We start from the raw sequence: 24865 nt of genomic DNA on the forward strand, positions 1-24865 counted from the left end.
TCTGTCTTTTGCATTTTATCGCTACAAATCCGGTATTTTCTTATATGTAATTTACTGATCATAAAAATGTTCATTAAAACTCACATTGAAGTTGAGGGTTATTATAGCAAAAATAGAGAAAACTGCAGAAAAAGTGACTTTTTCTGTAAAATCTATCATTAATTGAACAGAAACCAAGTGTCTCCATCCACTGTCTTTGATCCAACATCCATGGGTTTTACTGGTAAATCTATGTTGTAGAAGATGATGGTGTTTCCATGGTAACTACGGAGCCTCTGAGCGTCCAAATGGATCATATCTGATGACCATGAAAAGATGACAAACTGCATTTTACACCAATTATTTACATGTATTGATAGGGTTAGTGGATCAACAAGTATTAAACAGTTTAGACCAGTAGATGGTTGTGGTCGGTGATGGATGTTTGGGTCTTTATGGGTTAAACTGGTAAAACACAGGTAAATGCACTATTTTATTCTCTGTAACAAGTGGGAGGAGTCATGATGACACCACTGTTTGGATCAGCCCAACAGGACTATTTTAAGTGTGGAGCATCCAGCCCCATGTGCAGGGCTATTTTCAGTTAGGCTGGGTCATACTACTGTTGGTATTAAGGAAAGGCCTTAGTCATGGAAAGCAGAGTGGAACATTCAACAACATTGTCACGTAGTTCTCAGTAAATCCCCGCTGTCAGGGTGATGTCACCAGCACAGGGAGGGAGTTCCCGCAGTACTCATCACTGCAAACCAGCATGTTTTTTTTTTCCCGATCGTTGTGTCCTTCCACTCTGTCCATCCTCAGACGCCCCCCTCTTTCCCACAGAGCTGCTGTTCCTGCTGCTGCTGCTTCTGATCAGGCCTCGAGTCTAAATCACCATAGCACCAGAAACCAGAGTTATAAGCACAACTGTTTGGCAGCGTGCTCCCTCCAGCTATCGAAAGCAAAGGCCAGCTGGTCTGCATAAAGTGTTGATGACTCCTTGTTACTGTAATACACCATGGCCTGTGTTCAGGGCCCCTCCTCACCGCTGGGCAGTTGAAGGTCCAAATTTTGCTCTGCCAAATTCTTGTCTGGGTTTAACTGGCTGCATTATGCACTATATTTGTCCAAGAGAGTGAATGGCAAGCAGCGCGCATGGCTGCACGTCCGGAGTGTGTCAAAGGAAGTTATACATGAACACATTTGCACTCTATAAACCTCAGACACAACCTTCTTCTGTGTGTCTTGTGTTTAAATGCTCATACGCATACATTCCAAAGTACTGTTCAGTTTCAATGGTCTATATAGAATCACAAATGAAGTGTGCATTAGAAATTGCAGATATCTTTAAAGCTACAGTAGGCAGAAATCAGGATAACTTGAAAATACACTGACTCTGTGTATGTGGGAGTTCAATCACACAATGTCATTTCATGCCGCTGTGGAAAAGTAAAGCTGCAGTATTACAGGTAGGGGCAGCTGCCATATTTGTTTTTTGTTTTTTTTTTCGGAGGAGGAGGGAGGGGGTGGGGCATAGGGTCTGTGCAGTAGAATCACATCATCTCAGTGAATAAATCTGTCAATCACCTGTTCTTTTTTTTTACTACCAGCTGTCTGTGTAGGTTCTCATTGCCCAGGTCATCATTCCTTATGGCAGTTCTTCAGAATTGAAGAGTCTCTTGGATGAGAGGCGAAACATTTTCAAAAGAATTTATAACCGGCTATTACCATTAAATAATTTTTTTCCTTTTTTGTTCCTTTTTAATTATGCACTTGAGAATATAAATATTAACCAGCAACCTTTCTGTGTGTCATGTTCTCCCCGTGTTTGCGTGGGTTCTCTCCGTTACTCCGGCTTCCTCCCACCACCCAAAGACATGCACTGATAGGTTAATCAGTTAATCTAAATTGCCCATAGGTGTGAATGTGAGAGTGATTGGTTGTTCGTCTCTATGTCAGCCCTGCGGCGAACTGGCGACTCTTCCAGGGTGAACCCCGCCTTCGCCCATAAGTAGCTGGGATAGGCTCCAGCAACCCTAGTGAGGATGAACCAGGTCCAGAAAATGAATGAATGAATATAAATATTATGCGAATATTATATTTCTGTGGTTAGATTCCCCTGTAAATCTTACATACTAGACCTTAAGTGCTTTTTAACTAGGTAGTCATGTCATCATTCAACTGTACCAGATACCTCTTACTCAGCTAATATACTCATGCCAACCTGCTCCTTTAAAAACAGTATAATGTTAACTCTTTAAGGGGTTGCTCCATCCTAATAAACAGTGCACTTTGGAGCAGCTTCTTTGAGCTCCTCCTGAGGCTCCTCACTGTTGCCAGCTCATTATAGTCCATCCCCTCCGCTCTGTCTCCCACTCTGAAACCGTCTACTACTGTACATAAAGACCTGCTTGTGTGTTACTGTAATTTGGATCACTCACCCCATCCTTCTCTCTCTCTCTCTCTTTCTCTCTCTCTCTCTCCTTTTTCCCTGCAGGGAGAACAAGGTCCAGACGGAAGCCCAGGTGCCAAAGGTTATCCTGGCAGGCAGGTGCAGTAAATCCTCTACTGTGACTGGTACAGTAGTCAGGGCCATAGTAAGGGCAGGGGGCCAAGTGAAATTAGGTTATGTTGAACAGCTGACTTGGAGCTCTGTTTAGAGAAAATATCTGGGGAGGTACTCTGTAGATGAGAAGGAATATAGCATCTTGGCGCTTTATTTGATGTGTTTTACTGCACAGGGCTTTTCTCTATTACATCTGTGGTAGCCCTGTAGGAGAGACTTTACTTAGCTGTGTAATATTGTGAAAAAAATTAACAGTATAGCAAGTTGTGAATATGTACTGTATATCATTTAGTTATTTTAATGCTAACCTATAAGTGATACTTACATCCGTCACAACTGTCATGACACATAATAACAACATTCAGTGTATGTGGGCATACAGTAATGTGGGTACAGACCAGTAAGTGATGAGGTGCTGAAATTAAGTTCTTCTCTTTGTTTTTCAGGGTTTACCAGGGCCTATAGGACCAATAGGGCCTAAAGGCGTTCGGGTAAGTCGACTCATCGCCCTCCCTTCAAACTTTGCCATTCAAATAAGTTTTGTCTGTCTTAATTACTAACACTGGTGCTTTGACAGGAATGCTGAATATGTACTGTGTATAGACAAGCCTTTTGGCCTGACAGCTTATTGACACTTTCTACTTTGCAGTATTTATAGAGGGCGACACTAAATCTCAGCTAAAGCACACAGCAAGGTGTTTAATTAAAACACACAGTGAACTGTTTAGTTAAAAGGTGCCAAATGTTGGTGTTTCACGCCATACACCTGCTGCTGCTGCATCTAGTGCACGAGAGCATGTAACTATGCATGCATGCACTTGGGTGCACCAGCGTCCACTTCTGCACACACAAACACGTTCATACACAGTCACTTGACCTGAATGTGCCACTATTAATAGTATGCTAAACTTAGGAGCCTTTACTTGGAGTGTAAACATTGTATTACTGTATCCATCCACTTACTGAAAGACTGACTGTTGATAAGCCTCTGCATACAAGCACACACCCTCTACGTACACAAACAAAAAAAAAAAACACGCACACTCATGGACACAAACAGTGATTTTTTTATGTTGCGTTCCAATAAAGGTCCTTTATCAGCTCCCCTTGGCTGCTCCAAAGCCTCCCCTGCCCCCACTGGCTGGAATTTCCTGTTTAAGCTCCGTATGAGGCCCTGCTGTCTTAAGGAGGCATTCTAGTCCTCTCTCTTTCTCTTTGTCTATGAACCACCTATGCACATATTCCACACTCTTTTTGCAGCGTACATGGTTTGACGTCCACATAACTCGCCTGACCCTAGCATCTCGACTGGTGCTCCAGTGTTTTAACTGTTGTGGTGTTTGCTGTGCCTGTGCTTGTTTCCCTCCGTGTGTGTCTCCCCTGTACCGACAGCCGACTGTGATGACCTGGCTATCTTCAGAGATCCCTGGCGTGAGGGTATGTGCCCTTGGACTACATCGTGGAAGCCAGCACCATGCAGTCCATGGGCATATACACTTGCCTCATGGCTTGGTTCTTCATGGAAGCTCAACCTATCCATGCTGTACCGTCGTCCCCCCCCCCCTTTCTCCCCTCTCCCTCCTGAAACCCAGCCCTAGCATTGATGGGAGCTGTTGTTCCTTCCTACTGCTTTTATGGCGTCCACACGCTCATATTCAATATTCCTCCTCTTTCCTCTTTTTCTCCTCTTCTCTCTGCAGGGTTTCATTGGAATCCCAGGGCTTTTTGGCCTGCCTGGGCCTGATGGCGAAAGAGTGAGTTCTTGTCCAACATATCCCCAGTATCAAGCACGATTATGCCTGCAAAATATGTACAATGATCAACTGAGCTCAGCTAATGATCCTATAAGATGACAACACAGCTTCATCTGCTGTTTCACTCAGCTGTCTCGTTGTTGTTATAACGCGGGAACAGTCCCCAGCTGTTTGAGATACTGCTGTATGAGGCAGCGTAGGAGTTTTGATGACTCATACGATAAAAGCCCCCTCTTAGAGCCCGTTAGAACTGGCTGAACTCATCAAGGCCGCTTTTTCTGTGCAGCCTCTTAAAACATGGAGCGATTAGCCTACTTATGACATGCTCCAGAGGGCTACGTCAGTGCAGGCTGTAATCAAGACCCTCTACCAGCCGGCCAGTCTGCTGTTTTACACCTTTGCTGCACACAACAGGCAGCGTCCTCTCCCAGGAGAAACTGGTGTTTATTTAATACATACAGTTAAATAAACACCATGTATGTGAGAGACGGAGCTCTGGAGGAGGGATAATAGACTACACAAAAGTTGGATAGAGTGCAGTCAGCTGTGCTTCACATCTGCTAAAACAGAGCTCAGAGCTATAGCATTTTAATTGTATGGTTTGGAATCGAATCAGTTACTTCCCGAGGTGCTGTGTTTTGATTCTGATAAAGTTTTTTTTTTTATAATAATATCTGTTCCTCTTTCTTCTTTGTTTCACTTGTCTTTGTCTTCCTGGAACTTTTTCTTACTCTTTCTTGTCTTCTGCTGTTGTTTTGATTTTCAGGGCATTCCCGGTGAACCAGGGAAGAGGGGCAAGATGGGTAGGCCGGTAAAGTTTTGTCTAAACATACTTTACAGATAATCTTTCCAAAGTGTGATGAATTGTGCTGGGAGTGTTATCTGTTGACCTGGAATGCATGCTCTATTGTTAATGACTGGGACATAGGGGGTTATCAAACAACATTGAAATACATGTTTTTCTTCTTTTCTTTCTGTCTTTATTATATTTTTAACTCATAAAGACCCAGCTGTACTTTTGCGACAGTTCCCAAAGGAATTTTTCTCTGTATTTAACGTTTCTTAAGTGATTTTTTTTGCCATTTATTATAATATTATCTTCGGAATTTTACAGTTTTTCCGTGAAAACCAGATATTTTCCCACACTGAATTTACTGATCATGTAGATTTTCATAAAAAGCTCAGATTAAAGTTGAGGCTTATTATATCAGAAACAGAGAAAACTGAAGAAAAAGTGACTTTTTCAGCAAAGATATCATTAACTGAACATAAATCAAGTGTCTCTATCCACTGTCATTGATCGAACTCCATGGGTTTTACTAGTGAATCAATGTTGGAGAAGATGACAGTGTTTCCACGGTAACTACGGAGCCTCTGAACATCTAAATGACCATGAAAAGATGACAAACTGTATTTTACACCAATTAGTTACATGTATTGATAGGATTAGTGGATCATCAGGTATTGAACAGTTTAGATCAGTAGATGGTTTTGGTCACTGGTGGATGTTTGGGTTTTTATGGGTTAAATATAAGTTTCAGACCGTATGCTGCTAATCCACTCAACTGAGAATACTTTATAAAGAGCAACATACTTTATATCATTATTAATTCTCGCATTTGGGTCATATCAAGAGCTTCTGGTACCAAGACTCCAACACCTACACATGCAAAAATTTATAAGGTCTGCATTTACGTCATTGTTTGAGTCAGCTCACTCTTTCCATGGCTGTTGGAGGGGTTAACTGCAGCATGAGCACTGTGGAGTCCCACCAGCCGCATGTCGGGGTCTTGGATACAACAAGAAAAGGCTTTTGTTGGAGCGAAGGGCTTTTGGTCCCCCCCAGCATGGATCCAAGCCATTTTGGAGGAAGCCGTCCGTTCTGTTGTGTGTGTCAGATAGTGTTCAAAGTCAGTTTGACAGTTTGAGTGTTTCAGAAAGAGTGTGCGTAACCTTCAAACACACTGCTGAGATCATTCTGCAGCTGTTGGTTATTGGCTTCTCGGTAAATAAGGCATTTATAGACCAAAATGTCTGAACACACGCAAGCCCCGACTCCGCTTAGTGTGAGGTTTTGAGAACTGCAACTTCTTTTGCAATTAGACAAATGTTTAGAAAGTAGTTGTGGTTGTAAATTTGCCACGTGTGAGGCATTGTAAGACAAGTTTCCATTAAAATTTTGTGTTTGTGTAACTATTATCCCATTCCAAATAATACTGCGTCAAAAGACCTATAAACTGGCTGATCTTAAAAGACAGTTAAAGAAATAACCCTGAGTAAGGGTATTACACAGCTTTGGAACCATAGGCAACATAACAAGTGCTTACAGTGTTGTGGACCTGTGTTTGTGTCTTTAATTAAGTTGTAGTTGCATTAAATTGAATTCACTGCTTTTTGCAGAGATGCACGTGTTTACTCAGATTAAACTTCATTGTCCTCAGAAGGCAGTAAGATGCCTGTATCTGAGGGAGGCAATTTAAATGCCATTACAGTTGGCCTGTAACGTAACGTGGAAAAGGCATAGATCATCATCATCATTATCATTTGATTTCTGTACATCTGCACGGAAAATACAAAGGTAGGACAGCTACAAGACGATCCCTGAGAGATCATCCCATTTTTGTCTGACAGCAGAGAGAGAACAGAAGAAGCCCTGGAGCGAGAGCCAGACATTTTAATGGCCATAACCACATCTCTTGTACTCGAGGAAACACACACACCCAAACACGCACACACACACACACACACACACACACACACAGAGTCTACAATCCACCCAAGAGTGACGAGGGAATAGATATACTGTACCTAAAGCACTGGAGAGCATAAAAGCCAGAAGTTTCCACCGTGCTAGGCCAACATGTCTGCATTTCAGATTAATTTTTTTTTTTTCTTTTTTTTCCTGCGATCATAAAACTGTTTGTTTGGGGTTTGTTGGCTATGTTTGGCTCGTAGAGGCTATCGTTATCGTGCTTGTCAGTCTCAGCTTCTCTCGTTCGCTTACACAGTACCCCAGCATCTCACAGTTTGCATGTGTTTGCTGTCGTGTCATCGTGAACCTGCAGAACAGGGGACTCTGACTTCGTGTAACAGGAGAGATACATTTAAGGCTCATGTGACGCTCTTCAAAGAGGTTTTCTAAGTGCTGTACTTGGCAAAGTTTCTTTCCCACATTTGTCCTGTAGTTTGTACGGCAGTGGTGACAGCTGTGTGATTCATCTTTTGGGTCACTGTCATGCTTCATAGATTCTGCTGCACTTGTGCTTCCCCCAGTGCGCACAATTTCCTAGTGCCTTAAAGCAGTTCCCATTCATAATATTGACCCGTTTGATATGTTTTTTGGGGGGGGGGTCTCAAATATCTTCCAGAGACCTAATGGAAATAGACTTTTTTTTTTTTTTTTTTTGCAGTAAAATGCAATTTGGTGCAGCCTGCAGATTCTGTTTCTAGATTGAAATAAGTATATGTGCTATATATCTAAAAAAACATCTCTGCTTCCCAAAAATACCTCAATACCATAGCTATTTTCTAAAGAATCAACTATAATTAGCATTTTAAAACAATGTGTGGAGGCCAGAGTAGCAGAACCTAGCCATTATGAGTCTTTCTGGTTGGTCTATCTAGCCTTAGGTTGGCCTGTTGTGTTGTGCAGATGCGGTTTTTCTTCCCAGCCCCATTAGCATAACTCAGATTAGCTACTTGCTTGGTGCTAAATGGACAGAAGAATTACTTGGCTGCTAGTTTTTCCTGTCTACAGTCTAGTGTACACCTCTTAAGTTGAATACTTTGCTGTCCGCACCCCACAGCTGATATCTTTAATGTTTTTAATGGGGGTCATTATACACTTATTTTGCACATTGTGCTAATTATGTATGTCTAATGTTATAGTTGACTCAGTGAATTGTTGTAATGGCTGTGCAATTACAGTAGCAGCTCTCTTGGTTGTGCAACATTTGGCTTTATGTGTAAAAGCGTACACTATGATTTAATGTGCACAGACAGCAGCCATACCAAAGCAGGATCCTTCTAAAACACCCTGCTTCAGTAAGGAATTGTCGGTTATATTTTAGATTTCTGTCTCTTGCTTAGGATTCTTTCTCATTTAATCCTCTGTCAGCTTGCATGAACCTCATAGTAATAAAAAAGCAATGCATTTCAGGCAATTGTTGTACAATGTGGTAGAAATTACTCACATTCATTGGATGTATGAATTTTTATGGTATTTGTCTGCAGCCAAACATAAAAGCTTCTATCTCTCTGTCTGTCCTCAGGGGTTTCCAGGGGACTTTGGGGAGAGAGGACCACCTGGTCCAGATGGAGAGCCAGTATGTCACACCCTCTACCAACACACACAGTCACGCACCTACCTCAGAACACACCCAACAATATGCTTGCGTGCACACAAACATCCTCTCTCACACACACACACACACACACACACACACACACACACACACACACAGTGGTTTAACACACGTACACACTCCTTATTTATGCTTTAGTTCTGTGACGTTTTGCTGGTGGGTAAATCATCTGGCAGTCCGGCAGTTTGCCCTTTTTTGTGTGTTTTGTTTGAAGTTAGTTTTTTTGCTTCAGACAAGCTTTACTGCTGTATTTAATTTCATCCCATCGCTTCCTCTGTTGGGGATAATTTTACTTGGCAGTCATTTTCAAAACCTGCAGTTTCTCTGAGGGGGAGTGGGGGCAGTTAGTTGACTTGGCTTTCAAATGCAATGGTTTCCATTCAAAACTGAAGTAGCCACTGACACACACCTATATAGAAAGGATATGATGTTGTAAGACTTTCTATCTATCTATCTATCTATCTATCTATCTATCTATCTATCTATCTATCTATCTATCTATCTATCTATCTATCTATCTATCTATCTATCTATCTATCTATCTATCTATCTATCTATCTATCTATCTGTCTATCTGTCTGTCTGTCTGTCTGTCTGTCAGTCAGATTCAAGTAACTGGTGTAACGGTGGTCTCACATATCCCTCCACCTTCACCTCAGACACACATCCACATCCACATCCCCACACATACATGCACACAGCCCCCTCTCATAAGCTGCGATGAACACTGAGCCACTCTTCTGAGCATGTTTGTTTAAAAAAGAGCCAATAACCCCAGAAACTTGCTCCTTCTGCTTCTCCCTCTCCCTCTTCATCTCATTTGCTCTCTCTCTCTCTCTCTCTCTCTCTCTCTCTTCCTCCTCCTCTCTGACTAGGGTGAGATGGGAGCCCCCGGTCCAAATGGAGTTCATGGACTTATTGTGAGTAGGAGTTTGTGTTTCTCCTCCATAAGTGAAAGACTGTGTTTAAATGTAATAGAATATGGTGCCTAATTGGATAAACACTTTCTGTCAGCTCTCATCATTTACACTGCCAGGCATTTTATTGGTGAGAAACTAACCACCATCCATCTGTAGGCTCTTAACAACTGTAAACATTTTTAAAATAGTGAAAATTGATGGTATCTAGGAAAACATCATGAAAGATAGAAAATATATATATTTATATATTTTTTACCAGGGCTTAAATTATATAGATTTGGTCCAGCTCACTTCCTCTCTAGACAAAGTGAGATCTATTATTTTATCCAGTCGCTCAAATGTTAACAGGAAATCCAGTTTTTCCCTTAAACCTTGTTCTTATTAACTGCTTTTTAACAGGAACTACCCCTATCACCCATCATCTCACCCTCCATGTCTGCCCTGCCCGACAGCCACATAATTGTGTCTGATATATAATAATGTCTCTCTGGTTTCTCTTGTCGTGTCCCATCTTCTCCCATCACTACCGTTTCTCCCGGTCTATTCTAGGCCACCAGTGGTGGCAGTAAGGCCTGTAATTGCAGGACTTGGTGATTACAGATCTGCACTGAGCTCCGCGTCCTCTACATCCATCTGAACCAAGAGCATACAGTACAAACCAGCAGAACAGAACTGCACTTTAAAGATATAAATATACAAACAGCCTTCTCTGGGGACAGCTGGCCTCAACTTTAGGTGAAAGCAGAGGCCACTGCTGAAGTGCATTTAGACAACTAACCAAAAAGAAACAGACGGGCCTCCTGGAAATGTCACCGAACCACAATTTTAGTCCTTTCTCTCTGTATCTGTTTTTCCCCCATTACATAATCTGCAACTGTGGTGTATCATATTTGCTCTGTGCAAGTTCATCCTCTTGTTTTTTTTTTTTTTAATCTAAAATAACTGAGATTTAAATGGGTATTTTATTGGCTGTGAGTGGTACCTGTGTGTGCACTTTGGCAGACATTGATAGCAAATCCAGAAGCAGGAATGCAATTGAGAGATACAGAAAGTGTTTAACACTCCACGCTCTGGCCACCCTGTAGGTTTTTTCAAGCAGCGGAAGAAAATGAGATGACTGCTAGCAGCCAGTGAAGACCTTTTGTACTCAGTTACGACGATATGCTTGAGGAGAAATGTAATAAAAGAAACACAGCAGAGTCTCTAATCCTCTGACCCTCTAATAGAAATGCAGATAATCCAATCAAATCTTGAACTAATGTGCATAATTTGGATTTAATAAAATGCAGTTCTGTCTTGGCAAAATGCAGGGAAGCCCAGTGCTGGTTCCATTTTCAATGATGAGACAGATGTTACCTCAAGCAATTATTCATTTTTACAGCATTTGATTTAGGCTGCACATAAAATACAATATTGGCTTCAGAAAAGAGGATCCGTTCATTTTCTCCTGAATTTGGCACCATGTTTTCATCCATTTGTTACAACACATTGTTTCGTGCTTGTGTATGTTAAGGCTGTGGTGATCATCTGGAAGCAGGGCAGTGATGTGGTTAAATTCAGAAAATCGAAAATGTTTTTCGATACTTGATGCAACAAATGTTTCTTCTTTTGTCCTGTGTTCTGGCTTCAGGGTGATATGGGACCTGTGGGAGAGATGGGCATTCCAGGACCTAACGGACTGAAGGTAACATCTCACACAGATGGAAACTTTTGCCTGCACCGTCTTTTGTTGCATCTTTGAATGCCTCTTAATTTTATCATTACATTATATAAAACCAAGTGAGAAGCCAATGTGAGGAGTTTGGAGCCTACTGGCAATTCACACATAGAGAAAGCTAATGAAAGACAGATTTTCTGTCATTTGCCAGTTCACTTCGGGGAGATGGGGTATCATTTTGGCATGAATATCATCAGATTGTAGTTTGAGTGTCCCTTCCTAACCTGTGCTTGGGTGTTTGTTCCAGGGGGTGCCAGGGAACCCAGGAGAACCAGGACTGAAAGGTGATAAGGTGATCTGAATATTCCCGTTATTGGCCTGTGTTTGAACAGCATGTGATGCATATGTGCACTTTTTGCATCCTAATCCTCTCTGTCCAGCCTTTAAACATAGAGCGTTCTTCCCTGAAGTTCTTCCTTCAGCTATGATAGAAATTGACTCTTGTGTGGTATATAAAGCATGCAATTTTTCCACCAATATGAGTCCTTTTTTATTTCAAACAATTGTGCCATATGTTAAAGGAAGGAAGGATCTATTTCACCTGTTTTAGTCAAGTATTAAAGGTGGAGGAGGCAATGATATATTAATATATCAGATATATTTGATCTCTGCAGTCAAACAATATCTTCAATCTACCTACTCTTTCAGAAGATCAACTCCGATTATCAAATACTTGAACAGACATTGGCAAAGTGATGAACAAGAATGTCCCTCTGTTGCTGCAAGTAGTGTTGTGTTTGTTCCCATTTCCAGAGCCAGGACTGTGTGCAAATACTTGATTTTTTTAGTCTGTAAATTTGACAAAAAGTGTGAAATGGAATTGCTTACTCCACCTTTAAGCAAGGAAATGCAACAAGGCACATTTATGAACAATGCCACAACAATGCCACAAATTCTTATATGTCGAAAAAAGAAAGAGTGTAAATACTAAAAAATTAGAATCAAGAGGATGTTTTAAAAAAAAAAAAAAATCATATATAAATGTGTTCTAGGGAGGTAGGGATTTTCAGGCTTTATGGGTCCCTACAGTGGAGGCTCATTTAACCCATAAAGACCCAGTGGTACTTTTGTGGCAGATTCCAAATGATTTTTTCTCTCTATTTAACATTTCTTAAGTGATATATCACCGTTTATTATAATATTATCCTCTGTATTTTGCACGTTTCACTGTAAATCATGTATTTTCCTATATTTAATTTAGATGTTCATGAAAATTCATAGTAAATTCAAAGGTTATTATATCACAAGACAGAAAACTGAAAAAATAGTGACTTTTTCTGTAAAATATATCATCAACTGAACATAAACCCAGTGTGTCCATCCACTGTTATTGATCCAGTTCCATGGGTTTTTCTGGTGAATCAATGTTGTAGAAGATGATGGTGTTTCCACAGTAACTACGGAGCCTCTGAATGTCCTAATGGGTCATATTTGATGACCATGAAAAGATGACAAACTGCATTTTACACCAATTATTTACATGTATCGATAGGATTAGTGGTTTAAAAGGTATTAAACATTTATATCAGTAGTTGTTGTTGGTTGCCAGTGGCTGTTTGGGTCTTTATGGGTTAACCTCAACAAGGAAGGATCTAGAACTAATATGAGGTCCTGATAAATGTCTTACAAAGACTTATCAGGCCCATTAGTTAAAGTATAATGACAGATTTTTGCAGAATTTTAAAACCAGTCAATCTGCTGAACCCGGTTGACTTTTCTTATCCTTAGAATAAACAGTATAGTAATTCAACTTGGAGGAGACATCTCGGTTTTAGCGAATCCAACATCATCACCATTTCAAATCCGTGATCTGTTAAACACTCGCCTGCTTTATAAGACATGTGGACGTATGGAGTTAACTTGCCATCGGTGTCTTTAATAAAACAGATTGCCACCACATGAAGAATTTGGCGAGTGCTGTGGTCATAATTTGTTGTTTCATGCTGTGCGAATGTTCGTAATGTACAAGTAGAGACCATTAATTAGTATTGCCTGTTGAAAAAGCTGAATGTCATAAATGATGTGAGAAGTTTCCCCTAATGTGTTGTATCTCTTTCTTTCTGTCTGTACTTTGTCCATCATCCCGTATGTGTTCATCTCCTCCTCCTCCTCCTCCTCCTCCTCCTCCTCCTCCTCCTCCTCCTCCTCCTCCTCTCTTCATCAGGGTGATATTGGGATTCCCGGCGAGCAAGGGGAGCTCGGCTACAAAGGAGACAAGGTAGATCACTGTAGCGCACATGTACATATTGTAAATCCTCACACATCCTCGCTTCCTCCCCTCATCAACCTCTCTCCATCCACATCCTGACACAAGCAAGGACAGTTACACAGCCTTTTGTTGCAGAAATGTGCCTGTACAGAATGACTTATCCAGATGTTTGCTGTCCAACTTGTGGAAATTCTTTCTGATTTGTCTTGGTGTGTAAGCAAAATCTAACCCTTTAAGCATCACTGGATAAAAAAGATCCCAGGAGATACTAGTAATACTGAGCAGAGTCATGCGTGTCTAAAGTCTGTTTCCCCCACGGTAGACAAGAAATCAGGGTTCTGCTTTATGCTTCTGAATCCTGTCTGGCTGTCTGTCATAGTTTTTATGTTTGGGTTTGTATTCAACAGGGCATCCAGGGAGCTCCAGGGTTACCAGGCATCCGCGGGAAACCAGGACCACAGGTTAGCTTTCGTCATACTTTTATGAAATAAAAACCAAGAGATGCGAAAATGTGGAAAATAATAATGATATTTCTCATTGCTGTTGTCTATGTCACAGGGCAAGATCGGAGAGAGGGGCCCTGATGGTGCACCTGGACCGCCAGGCCCTGAGGTTTGTATTTATATCTACAGATGGATGACAAATTAAAGGGAAACCTGATGGGAGTGGTGTCTCCTAGGTTATACTCCACAACCAAAAGACACAAGGCTCTAGTGAATGATTTGATGAATGTGAAAATTATAGGAATCATGTGTGGCCTTCAAAGTTACCAGACCTTAACCTAAGTGAACAGCTATTTCGGACTGACATCTTCAAAGCCATCCTCAGAATGTCAAATGACAGAATATCTGTTGTAAGATTAGTGTTCGCAGACTTTTAATGTACAATACCAAACAGCACTGACCTAACACTTTAACCTCCTAAGACCCAGGAAATGTCATCAAAGTACCAGCTTTTTTTGTTTTTTTATTAAATAAGTGCCTATATTGGAAACATCATGATGCAACAGTTTTTTCAGATGCAGATTTTTAAATTTTTATGCAATGTCCTTAGTGGTGGACAGTTTTCTTTTCTTTTTTTTTTTTTTTTTTTTGTATAAAGTTGTGAAACTCTTGTCCACAAATGTGGACAGAAAACCCATAGTTGGGTCTGAGGAGGTTAATAGGCTGTATGTTGGTTTTTCTTTTTTTCCATTGTTTTTATTGCAATTTTTTGTTTTTCATTCAACAAAACAGTGTCTTCTAAAGACTAGACACAAAACAAAACATACACAACAGCTCTTACATGAGAAATAAAAACACAAAAACATAACTTAATACAAAAGGTGGTAGGTCAGATTTACAGTGTAAGGGAGTCACATTTATGAATATCATTTAAGTGCACAACAGTCCTTTTAATAAGGTTAAGTAAGGATAGTTTAGTAAGGATTCTGTTGGGTTTCTGTAAATTGGCTTAGAGTCTGGTTTTGACCAACTCTATATATAAAGCATCATGAGATAACTTTTTTGTTGTGATCTGGCGCTATATAAATAAAATTTGATTGATTGAGTGATTTGATTGGTTTTCCCCTGTAAGTCGCTTTGGAAAAAAGCATCTGGCAAATGCATAAACATAAACATAAGGTAGAAGAGAGGTCCAGTCCGATATAGTCCAAAAATGGGCGCTTCACTCTGTAGAACTGGTCTACACTGTTATATATGATATTGGTAAGATACTCTGGGGAGATCAGGTAAAAAATTATTTTGCGCCAACCACAGATAGAAGGAATCTTGTCACTGACCCACTACAAGAAAATATTTTTCCTTGCTGCAAATGTTAGAATATTATACAGTCTTTTTCCCGCTGGTTTTTCTTTTAATTTGCCACCTGTCTCTACTTTGCTGCCTTGAAAGTGTGGCTATCCCAGAATGGCCATACACTTCAGATATTGACAGCTTTTTAATTGATCATGGCAGGGTTTTCCTGGTGACATGGGACCACCAGGAGAGAACGGCCTCGAAGGTCCAAAGGTAAGGAAGAACCCTTAGCCTCATCAACTGCAAAAATCCAAATCTTACCAAGTGTATTTTTCTCATTTCTAGTCATTTCTAATATCTCATCACACTTAAAATAAGGCATAATCACCTAAGGAGTAACTTTTCGGTGAGATATAAGACCTTATTTTTAGACAATAGATCTTGAAAATCTTATTTCAACAAATCTTACCAGGATAATTTTTACTTTTTCCATTGGCAGATTTTTTTGCTTGAATTAAGCAAAAAAAAAAAAAAAAAATCTTGAAACAAGCAAAAAAATCTGCCAATGGAACAAGTGAACATTGTCTTGGTAAGATTTCTTGAAATAAGATTTTCAAGATCTGTGGTCTAAAAATAACTTGTTATATCTCACTTACAAGTTCCTCTTTTGGTGATTATGTCGTATTCTAAGTGCAATGAGATATTTTGACTAGAAATGAGAAAAATACACTTGGTAAGATTTTGATTTTTGCAGTGCATCAACTGCCTTATTGCTGAATCATTAAACAGGTGTGCACATATGTAAATACAATGGTGTTAATTTCATTTTTGCTGATCTAGGGAAAACTAGGGGCTCGAGGTTTACCAGGGCCAAGAGGAGTACCAGGCTTGGAGGTAAGACCCCAAAGCACCAAACAGCATCAAAAGTGTAACGACACAAGCTGTTTGTTTGCTCTGAGCTGCCTTGTGTCCCAAACATGATAAATGCTAAGATCAATATCATCTGTTTTCCAGGGAGACGAGGGCCCGATCGGACCAGCAGGCCCAACAGGACTTGAGGTGAGTTATGAGATAAACACCAGGTGTTGTACAGAGGAAGCAGAACGATCACTGTTAATATTAATTTCAGCAGAAAACTCAGTCACTGCATGTATGTACAGCAAACACTCTTGTTTATTTAATCTATACTCCATACGCTACAGTCAAACCATCTTTCATGCGTATTGTTGTGGTTTCATTCATCCTTTTTATATCTGTAGTAAACTCAAGATCAAAGAGAGTGGAAAGTGGAATAAAAATGTCCAAGGAAAACACAAGCGCAGCTAAATCTGCTCTATAGAACAAACCGGGTGAACTTTGGCATTGTTTCAGCTGCCCTGTCTGCAGATAAATCTCACTAATGCAGGAATAAAAGGAAGGCAAAGAATGAATAACACACGATCCTAAATGTGCACAACTCACTATTAATCTTGACATTTCACCCTGTACAAAAGACAGTATATTTTCAATGGTTTGTTTTAATAAAGCACCTCAAAGTCGATCTGATATTCACGTGTCGGAAATAAATAAGGCATCCGTATGCAAGACTTTTTTCCATCTGAAAGTTGTTGATATACGTATGGTTTGAATTTCAAAGATGCTATTGTGCCTTTTTTCTAATAATATTCTCTTACACTGTGCAAGTGTGTGCAGTGCCTGGACTTAGCCACCAGGGGGCGATATAACTGCCATCACCATGTTTATAGGTGGTGCGATTTATAGCTGCTATAAAGTGGCAGAAGATGTTAATGGGCCACAGCAGAAAAAGAAGACTTGTTGACTTTATTTGGCAAATGTTTTATTGGACAGGAAATGTAACAGCCCCTTTAAATAATATAAATACTTTTATTGGATGTTTGAAGAAATCAACTATTTTCTTGTAGGTTTCACAGTTTATTTGTCTGTGATTTTAGATGCTACCTGTTTTCTGTTTATCAGGTTGATCTTTCTGCATCAACATAGTTCTTTTACTCTGGACGTTTTCATACTCCCTCCACCCCAGCCCACTTTATTTCACTCCCACACGCTTGTCTTACTTTCTGACCTGCTTTATGGTTGATCTGAGAGGAAGCGCTGGGGTACGACTGATTCAGGAGCTGTGACTGATCCCTGGCCAGGTGCCACAGGTTGTCCTGCTCCTCCATCTTGTCCACCCGCACCTCAGCCAGCTGTCTTTTAACTTCACCTCACTCAGAATGACATCCTCTCTTTTCTCGTTTTTAAATCATCAGACTTTTTTTTTTCTCTCCTGTTTGTGCAAGGGAGTTCATTTTTTCCACTTTTAAATCTTTCTCATGTATTCCTTCCTTTCCTCCTGTGCGTAATGTGTTCAAATGCAAACATAAATCTGAATCAGGTGATAAGAAGTCACTAATCCTGGGCTGATTTTATTAATTCTCAACTTACTGCAAGAATTTAATTTTACTGCGTGTCTCTGAGTGATATACAGTGTAAGTCGGTACCGTCTTGTGAGAGCTGCCAACCTTGCTGGAGTAAAACTTTGGAATTGTTGACTCATTTAATGCTCTCAGTCTTTAAGAGTTTGGCGTAGACATTTCTGACCTAGAGTTCTTTCTGGTGAAAAAAAAAAAAAAAAAAAAAAAAGCACTTACCCCCCACTTAACCCCAGGAATTACTGTCTGTGCAAGAGGAACATTACAGTCCCTGAACGCTCCCTCAGCCTGCCAGAATATACTGTCAGCATTACCTGAACACGCAATCACACATGTCAGCAACATTTAGCAGTTAGCAACAGCTGCAGACCACTTCCCTGCTCTCTCATCAAACTGTCATCTCATAAGATGCAGATCTTTTATAATCATCTACATTTTGTGATGAATGTTAATGACGCATTAACTGGCATGCGTCTTCTTGTTATTCTCTGTTCATCATGTTATGCTTTGTGTGACTTCAGGGTAGAATGGGCAGAAAAGGATTTCCTGGGAAGGTCGGACCAGAGGGAGTGAAGGTGAAAAAAGCTTTATAAAGTTTCAATATTACTTTTTTCCTCCAAATGTAATAAAAATGCAATAAGCGCATGATACCAAATGTGTTTCTACAGGGAGAATCTGGCATCCCAGGAAAAGTAGGACCTATGGGAGAAAGAGTAAGACGCCATTAATTGTTTCGCATAAATTTGCCCAATTTTGTATTTGGTTATTGATGCATTTAACGTTCTGTTACCGTGTTTCAGGGCTTGGTGGGTTTCATCGGACCTGTGGGAGAAGGAGGACTGGCAGGAGAGAAGGTAAAACATCCAATCCAATCCAACTTTATTTGTAAAGCACTTTAAAACAACCGCAGTGGACCAAAGTGCTGTCCAGAAGAATAATTAAAACCAAAATAAAAGAATAAAATACAGAATAAATTTAAAGACATACAAACTGTACAAAAAGAAAACAGTGCTATACAGAAGACTAAATAAAACACAAATAAAAGAATAAAATGCAAGAATAGATAAAAAAACCCATAAAAAGCAATACAATTAAAAACAACAAATAAATAAATAAGAAAAATAAACCACTACCATATAAAAACAATAGAATAAAGATAGTATATAACATCTTTGTTGTGATTTAATTGTGAACATTGTAAAATGGTCCTCAGAATAGGAGTGTTGAAATTAAATGTTTTGTGCCATTGATTGTTCTTTTAGGGGGATCGAGGGGAGATGGGCCTTCCCGGACCACCTGGAGAAAAGGGATCAGCGGTGAGATACGCCTAAAAGGATGGCATAATGTTGTTTCATTTGGATGGGCGAGTCGTTTAAGAATATGGAAAACAGAGAGAAAGAAAACATGAAGGGAAAAAAAACGGGCTTGATTTACAGGGAAACCCTAAATGATCATCTTGGACTAAAATGTGTCTGTTATTCCCATGGGAATACACTGGTTTCAGCGCTTCACTCAACACCACAAGTCAATATGCTACAAGGAGCGAAGAGCACAGGAAGGAAAACATGGTTTAAACTAACTTCATGTCATGCTGTCTGAGTATTAACTATGTTTTATATTTAACTTTATTTTGGCACCTGCCGGGAGGCTTTTAGCTTGATCTAACATGTTTGATTTGTAACCTCAGCATTCACCTGGATTATTTGCCAGCCCATAATGCTCAAATCAGCGCAGTAGGTACTGACCTATTTGCTGATAATGAAAAAAGGAAGTCAGAACTGGCAACTTTTCATTTACCCATTCATGTTTTCACCTTATTCTGCAGCATCCTGATAGAGAACTGACTTCAGATTTAACTCTACCTCCACCTGCTACAACCATGTCTCATATTGTAGTCTTTGATCAAAAATCAAGCAGATTCTCAGTCTGGTACAATCCTCATTTTACAAAGAGCTACTAATGTATATGGTTTGTCATAGAGAATCAAAATGTAGTTATCATTCTTGCTGAAACAGAGAGAAGAAATCCTGCTGGCTGATCGCCAAAGACTTAACCCGACACACACACACACACACACACACACTTACACATTTATAAGGACGTTCTCTGTTGGCCGGCAGCCTCGACTGCAAAACAGAAACAGACCCTCTGGAAAAGACTGCATCATACAAAAGGAAGCAGGCTGACCAGCAGACATCTATAGCTACTAATAGAGAGCTCATACAGTGAGCGTTTATGATTTATTCCTGTGGGTGTAAGGCAGAGCCACCTACTGTTCTATAGGTTTGAATATTGGATGGATTTTCACTACATTAAGCTGATTTCAGGGGACCAGCTAAAAATATTACCCTGTATCATATACTTTTTTAAATGTATTATCAAGAAAGCCAAAAAGTCCAGCATGTTTTCTGATATAAAATCATCTCCTCATGTTGTCTGGTTTTCCCTTTTTTCCCCATTGTCTCGTAATGGGACAGTTAATCTTCTACCCAGAACTCTCCTTCTCTACAGTTGCATGTTTCATTCATCTCCCAAAGAAACAATCTGAAACCAAATCAATCACAGCAATTAATGGTGAATTGATGTGTTAAAACCAGACTAACAAAACTGTACAGGTATTTTTGGTAAAACCCAGACTCCAGTGATGTCAGACTCATTTATTCTCTCGGTCTTTGAGGTTTTTCATATTCACTTATGTAGATGCCGGCTCGTGTTCTGTTTCAGGATAAACCAACAGCGGAGTACCCTGCGTTGTGTCAGTTGCCAATTACAGTTTATGTGTCTCTGTATATGTTTAGGGTCACCCAGGGACACCAGGTGAGACCGGGCCTCCAGGACCACCAGGAAGACCAGTAAGTAGCTGTTGTTCTGCTCAATTTGTATTTTTTTTTAATTCAACTGGCAGAGATACTGTAAATGTTCTTGTGAATCTCATTAGTAAGGCATTATACATCTTGTGATCCAAAATGTTCAGCAACTCTATGTCTGGTTAAAAAAAATACAAGGAATCTCACTGGTGCTTGAAGCCAGTGTCCTCTTTCAGCACATGATAGTATTATGCAGTGCTAACAAACCAAAGTCTGTACCAAAGACTCCTCTGAGCATTATGAGAGCTGGCAGCCTCCTGCTGAACCTGCATTACCCTCCTGTCAGTCAAAAGTCCAACACCTCTAACCAATTAGAAGTTGCTCTGCCCCCTGTTTCCCCTTGCCGTGGCCTTCCAATGGCCACTTTTAACAGTACAGGCCAAGCATTGGCTGGAGGTGGGGGCCACTGAGCCACCAAAACAAACATAAATATGGGGCTCTGGGGTGCTGCAGAACAGGATTCCAGAGCAGACCCTTTAATTGGTGTGAGTGACAGATCTAACAACAAACCCCGTAGTGTGTTCCTGAGGTCAGGCTGCCCTCTAGGGTCAACAAGCAGGGGGCTCTTTACTCTGTCAGTGTAAACCTTTGTTATATCTTTCCTTCCCCTTTCTCCCTCCCCCTTCTCTCTTCTCTTCTTTATTCCCTTTTTTCTTTGTTCATCAGGGCCCCCCTGGAAGTGCTGGACCAGTTGGTACCAGAGGACCCAAAGGCTTACGGGTAAATTAAACATTTTTCACCTGTTGTTGCCTTAGCTTTAGGTGATGAGTGGTGCTCTGCAGTCACCATATCATAGCATCATTTAGTTGGCACACAAGTGTAGGCACACATCAGTTTCCTGTATTTCTGTATGTTTTAATGTGTGTTTATAGGAACCATGTGCAACTGCTGTTGTTGAGCCACTGGAAATATTTAACCGGTCGATCGTAATGAAGTGATATAGAACTGCTCTGAACTGATGTCATGGGCGTTCGCTGGACGCAGCTGCTTACATAACACATTCTCGGGTTCAGCGTTAAAGAATGACTTTGTTTCATCCTTTCTCAGAAGTCAGTCCTCATTATAAAAGCTGGAGGAGCTCCAATGATGTCAAACAAACAGCTTCTTTTATTCCCTGTATTCGTAAGTAATAGGACGGACCCATTGTCAGTCCAGACACATGACATTTGTCGTGGAAAGTCTGACCTGGTTTCTGAGACTATTCTGAAAACTGCTTTGCAGATACATTTAGTAACCTGGGGAAATGTGATTTATGAGGGGCTAAGGCTTGTTTCAACTGACTTCAGGTTTTTTGAGTCCTTCTGGGTTTGCAAAAGGCTCCAAACTCATAAAGCATCATCCCCCAAAACCAGAAAAGTACCATTGCAGCTTTTTGTCCTTTAACCTTTTTAAAAGGGGCTATGGCAATGATTCTATATTTTCACTAAATATGCTCAGCATATGAAAACTATTAAATAGAGAATTGTTTTTGCAATTATGGAATGTGATCCTTTTAGAAAATTTAGATCCTACAATAAGTAATATGAAAATAAATATATATTTATGCATTCAATAAGTTAAAGCTCCGATGTTTCACAACAACATGACCCAAAAATGGCATTAGTGTTCATTCCTAATGTAATGCCCATGTCAGATAAATAATACTTGAATACATAAACTGAGAATTGCTTCAAGTTGTTGAGCTAAATTCCCAGACACAAGTGTAAAAAGAAATAATCAATATAGCCATCCTCTATTCAGTTACCATATGTGTCATGACATGCACCTGTAGTTGTCAAGTTTAACCATCTTAAACTGGGCTGTGAGGAAAAAAATAACCAGTCAGAATGTCTATACAAAGAAATATTAAATCAAGGACTAATAGAGACCAGAACTTTGCAGGTTCAGTGCAATACAAAATCATTTACAAGTCATATACAGGAGAGAAACCCAGCTGGAATCCAACTTAAATCTAAAACCACCAACTGATATTTCAGACCAGATAAGATTTGTGCAGGTGCTAGACCTCATGTAGCTGAAGTTATGATGTTCATAAATTCCACCTTCTGAAGCAACACAGAGCAGATAAATTCAGAGTTCTCAGAAGGAGTTTTAGGAGATTCAAACAGCACCTAGTGGTAATATTTAATGATAGTAACCCCTATGTCCTTGTCTTGCCCTTCTGTGGTGTAGACACCTTGACGATGACCTTCTCTGAAAGTTTTGTCTTTTATTGCTTTGGTCAAGTGATTTTTTACTGACTCAACTAGAAGGTGGGATAAAATAGCACTCAGGGGCTATGTATGTCTGACAGTCCATGGGAGATGGGCTTCGCTGTGGTTGGCCTCTACACACTCTTATGTCTCAAGCTGTGTTTTCAATTATTACTAATATGAGCAGCTTCCACTGCCAGTAAATCTGCCTGCTGCTTCATGACTTATGTTGGGTAGTCCGAAGTTGGAAACCTGAGTGTAGTGAGCGAGAAGACAAAGAAGTAGTTCACCTCACACACGAAAATGTCTTTAACCATAGGAACACATACTGCAAGTCTCTATACCCCACTGTCTGTGCCTTGCATGTACAAAACCCTGATTCCAGTGTTTTATATTATTTAACTTATAAACTAAGAAAAGGTCAGATAAAACTGAAACACTGGCCAAGTTTACAGCTATCATTCATCTGGTTATTTTGATTGTGCATATTTTGCCTTCCTGAAACACCTACTTGCTACTAGTCTTAAGGCTCAGGGCCTTAATGTTGACAGCAGTGTATCTTCACATCTGGACACCTGGCTTGACTCTCAAAAACAGTCTACTGGACCATGGAAATACCGCATCTTAAGACAAGCTATGAGAATGCACACTGGCATCAAACCAGCCAAGCCACAGCACTGTTTTATTTTTATTTTCTCTCTCTTTCTCTCTCTCTCTCTCTCTCTCGGGATAAAGGTTTAGATTAAAGATTAAATGAGCAATTTGTATGTAAAAAGCACTGTTTTTTTTTTTTGGCTTTTTTTTTTAATATTATAAGCTCACACTCACAGATGTCAGCCATGAGGAATCACCAGTCTCATTAACCATTCTTTTTATCTTAAGTCCACATGACGTCTGATGTACAAACCTCCAGCTAATGTTTTCCATATTGAAGAGCATATTAATGTCTTCATCCCTCCCTCTAGTCGGTTGGTGGATATAATTAAGCTAGTTTAAGTACGTGTCTCTGATTGTTTCGAGTCCTTGCTCCTGATGTTAATTTTCCGCTATTGTTTGAAAAGGGTCAGGCACGTGTGTTTTACATTAACATAACTCACTATAATTAATTATCTTAGCATAACATTTAAGTGAATGTGCTTGTCTGTGGTCAGATAGGGTGAAATTTTTTTCCATACACACTGGCTAATCAGGCTATGTAAACGCAAGCAGTGGGTAGCAGGTACCCCAGACAGGAATGTTAATGAGCACTGCTCATCCAGCTCTACGTATAATAGGCTTATAGCACTTCAGCTAGTGGCGTTCTCCAGGGGCCAAACTCCAACTGTGCCCAGTCATCAACACATACACAATAAGGCTGCCTGTGTGGCTGTGTCATGTCGAATTCACTTTCTTCTTAAAGATTATTAATCATTCTGAGAAAACTGTTTACCACTTCTTATCCGTAATCGCAGTTAGCTGGTATTGACCCATAAAGTGTTTCTTGGTAGTGTCAGTGAGCCAGCGTCTTCTACAGTATAGCAGAGGAACTGGTCTGAGTGCAGGTGCAGCACAGATGGACTGTACTGGTCCACTGCCTGCTCCCATTTATTATCACTGCTCACTGGACTAGGAGGCCTTTAAGCATTTTAGGTTGATTATGTTTGACATTTTCAGTGATGTAATTTAAACACTGATGCCATTCTAACAGTGTGTGTGCATTTAAGTGTGAATTGTATGTATGTGTGTGTGTGTGTGTGTGTGTGTGAGAGACTTTGTGCCCTGATGTGGCGTAACAATAATCCAAGTCATCCAACATTGACTTCTAGTGCCACGCGTGTCACTTTAAACACACACCAAAAGCTATTTCTACACAACCCCCCACCTGCATATACAGTCTTACACACTAACACAATCCCTTTATTCATCCTGGGAAGGGTAGATTTCAGACACCGCACTCTCACTCTGACTTTTTGGTGCCATCTCACCACACTAGACATGTTTGTTTACAGTATGTTGTGGCTGTCTGGCTGTGTTACAGTGACCTCTGTTGGTGAAGTGACACTTGTCATGTGTTTCAGGGTGCAATAGGGCCTGATGGTCCAACAGGAGAGATGGGCTTAGAAGGCAAGAAGGTAAGAATTTGGCCTGGG

General features: G+C 40.3%; 1 protein-coding gene across 1 annotated transcript in view; it reads left to right on the forward strand.

Moving 5' to 3' along the window:
- Nucleotides 1-24865, forward strand: part of col27a1a (collagen, type XXVII, alpha 1a) — an 81585-nt gene that overhangs the window by 40860 nt on the left and 15860 nt on the right. The window contains exons 9-29 of the mRNA XM_030149804.1: nt 2477-2530; nt 2992-3036; nt 4246-4299; nt 5066-5110; nt 8571-8624; nt 9539-9583; nt 11214-11267; nt 11548-11592; nt 13465-13518; nt 13917-13970; nt 14068-14121; nt 15465-15518; nt 16086-16139; nt 16260-16304; nt 18199-18252; nt 18346-18390; nt 18478-18531; nt 18940-18993; nt 20476-20529; nt 21211-21264; nt 24794-24847. Coding sequence (XP_030005664.1) covers nt 2477-2530; nt 2992-3036; nt 4246-4299; nt 5066-5110; nt 8571-8624; nt 9539-9583; nt 11214-11267; nt 11548-11592; nt 13465-13518; nt 13917-13970; nt 14068-14121; nt 15465-15518; nt 16086-16139; nt 16260-16304; nt 18199-18252; nt 18346-18390; nt 18478-18531; nt 18940-18993; nt 20476-20529; nt 21211-21264; nt 24794-24847 — 1080 coding nt within the window. The remainder of the gene's footprint in view (nt 1-2476; nt 2531-2991; nt 3037-4245; nt 4300-5065; nt 5111-8570; nt 8625-9538; nt 9584-11213; nt 11268-11547; nt 11593-13464; nt 13519-13916; nt 13971-14067; nt 14122-15464; nt 15519-16085; nt 16140-16259; nt 16305-18198; nt 18253-18345; nt 18391-18477; nt 18532-18939; nt 18994-20475; nt 20530-21210; nt 21265-24793; nt 24848-24865) is intronic.

The sequence above is a fragment of the Sphaeramia orbicularis genome, chromosome 12, assembly GCF_902148855.1.
Source record: "Sphaeramia orbicularis chromosome 12, fSphaOr1.1, whole genome shotgun sequence".
Lineage (NCBI taxonomy): Eukaryota > Metazoa > Chordata > Actinopteri > Kurtiformes > Apogonidae > Sphaeramia > Sphaeramia orbicularis.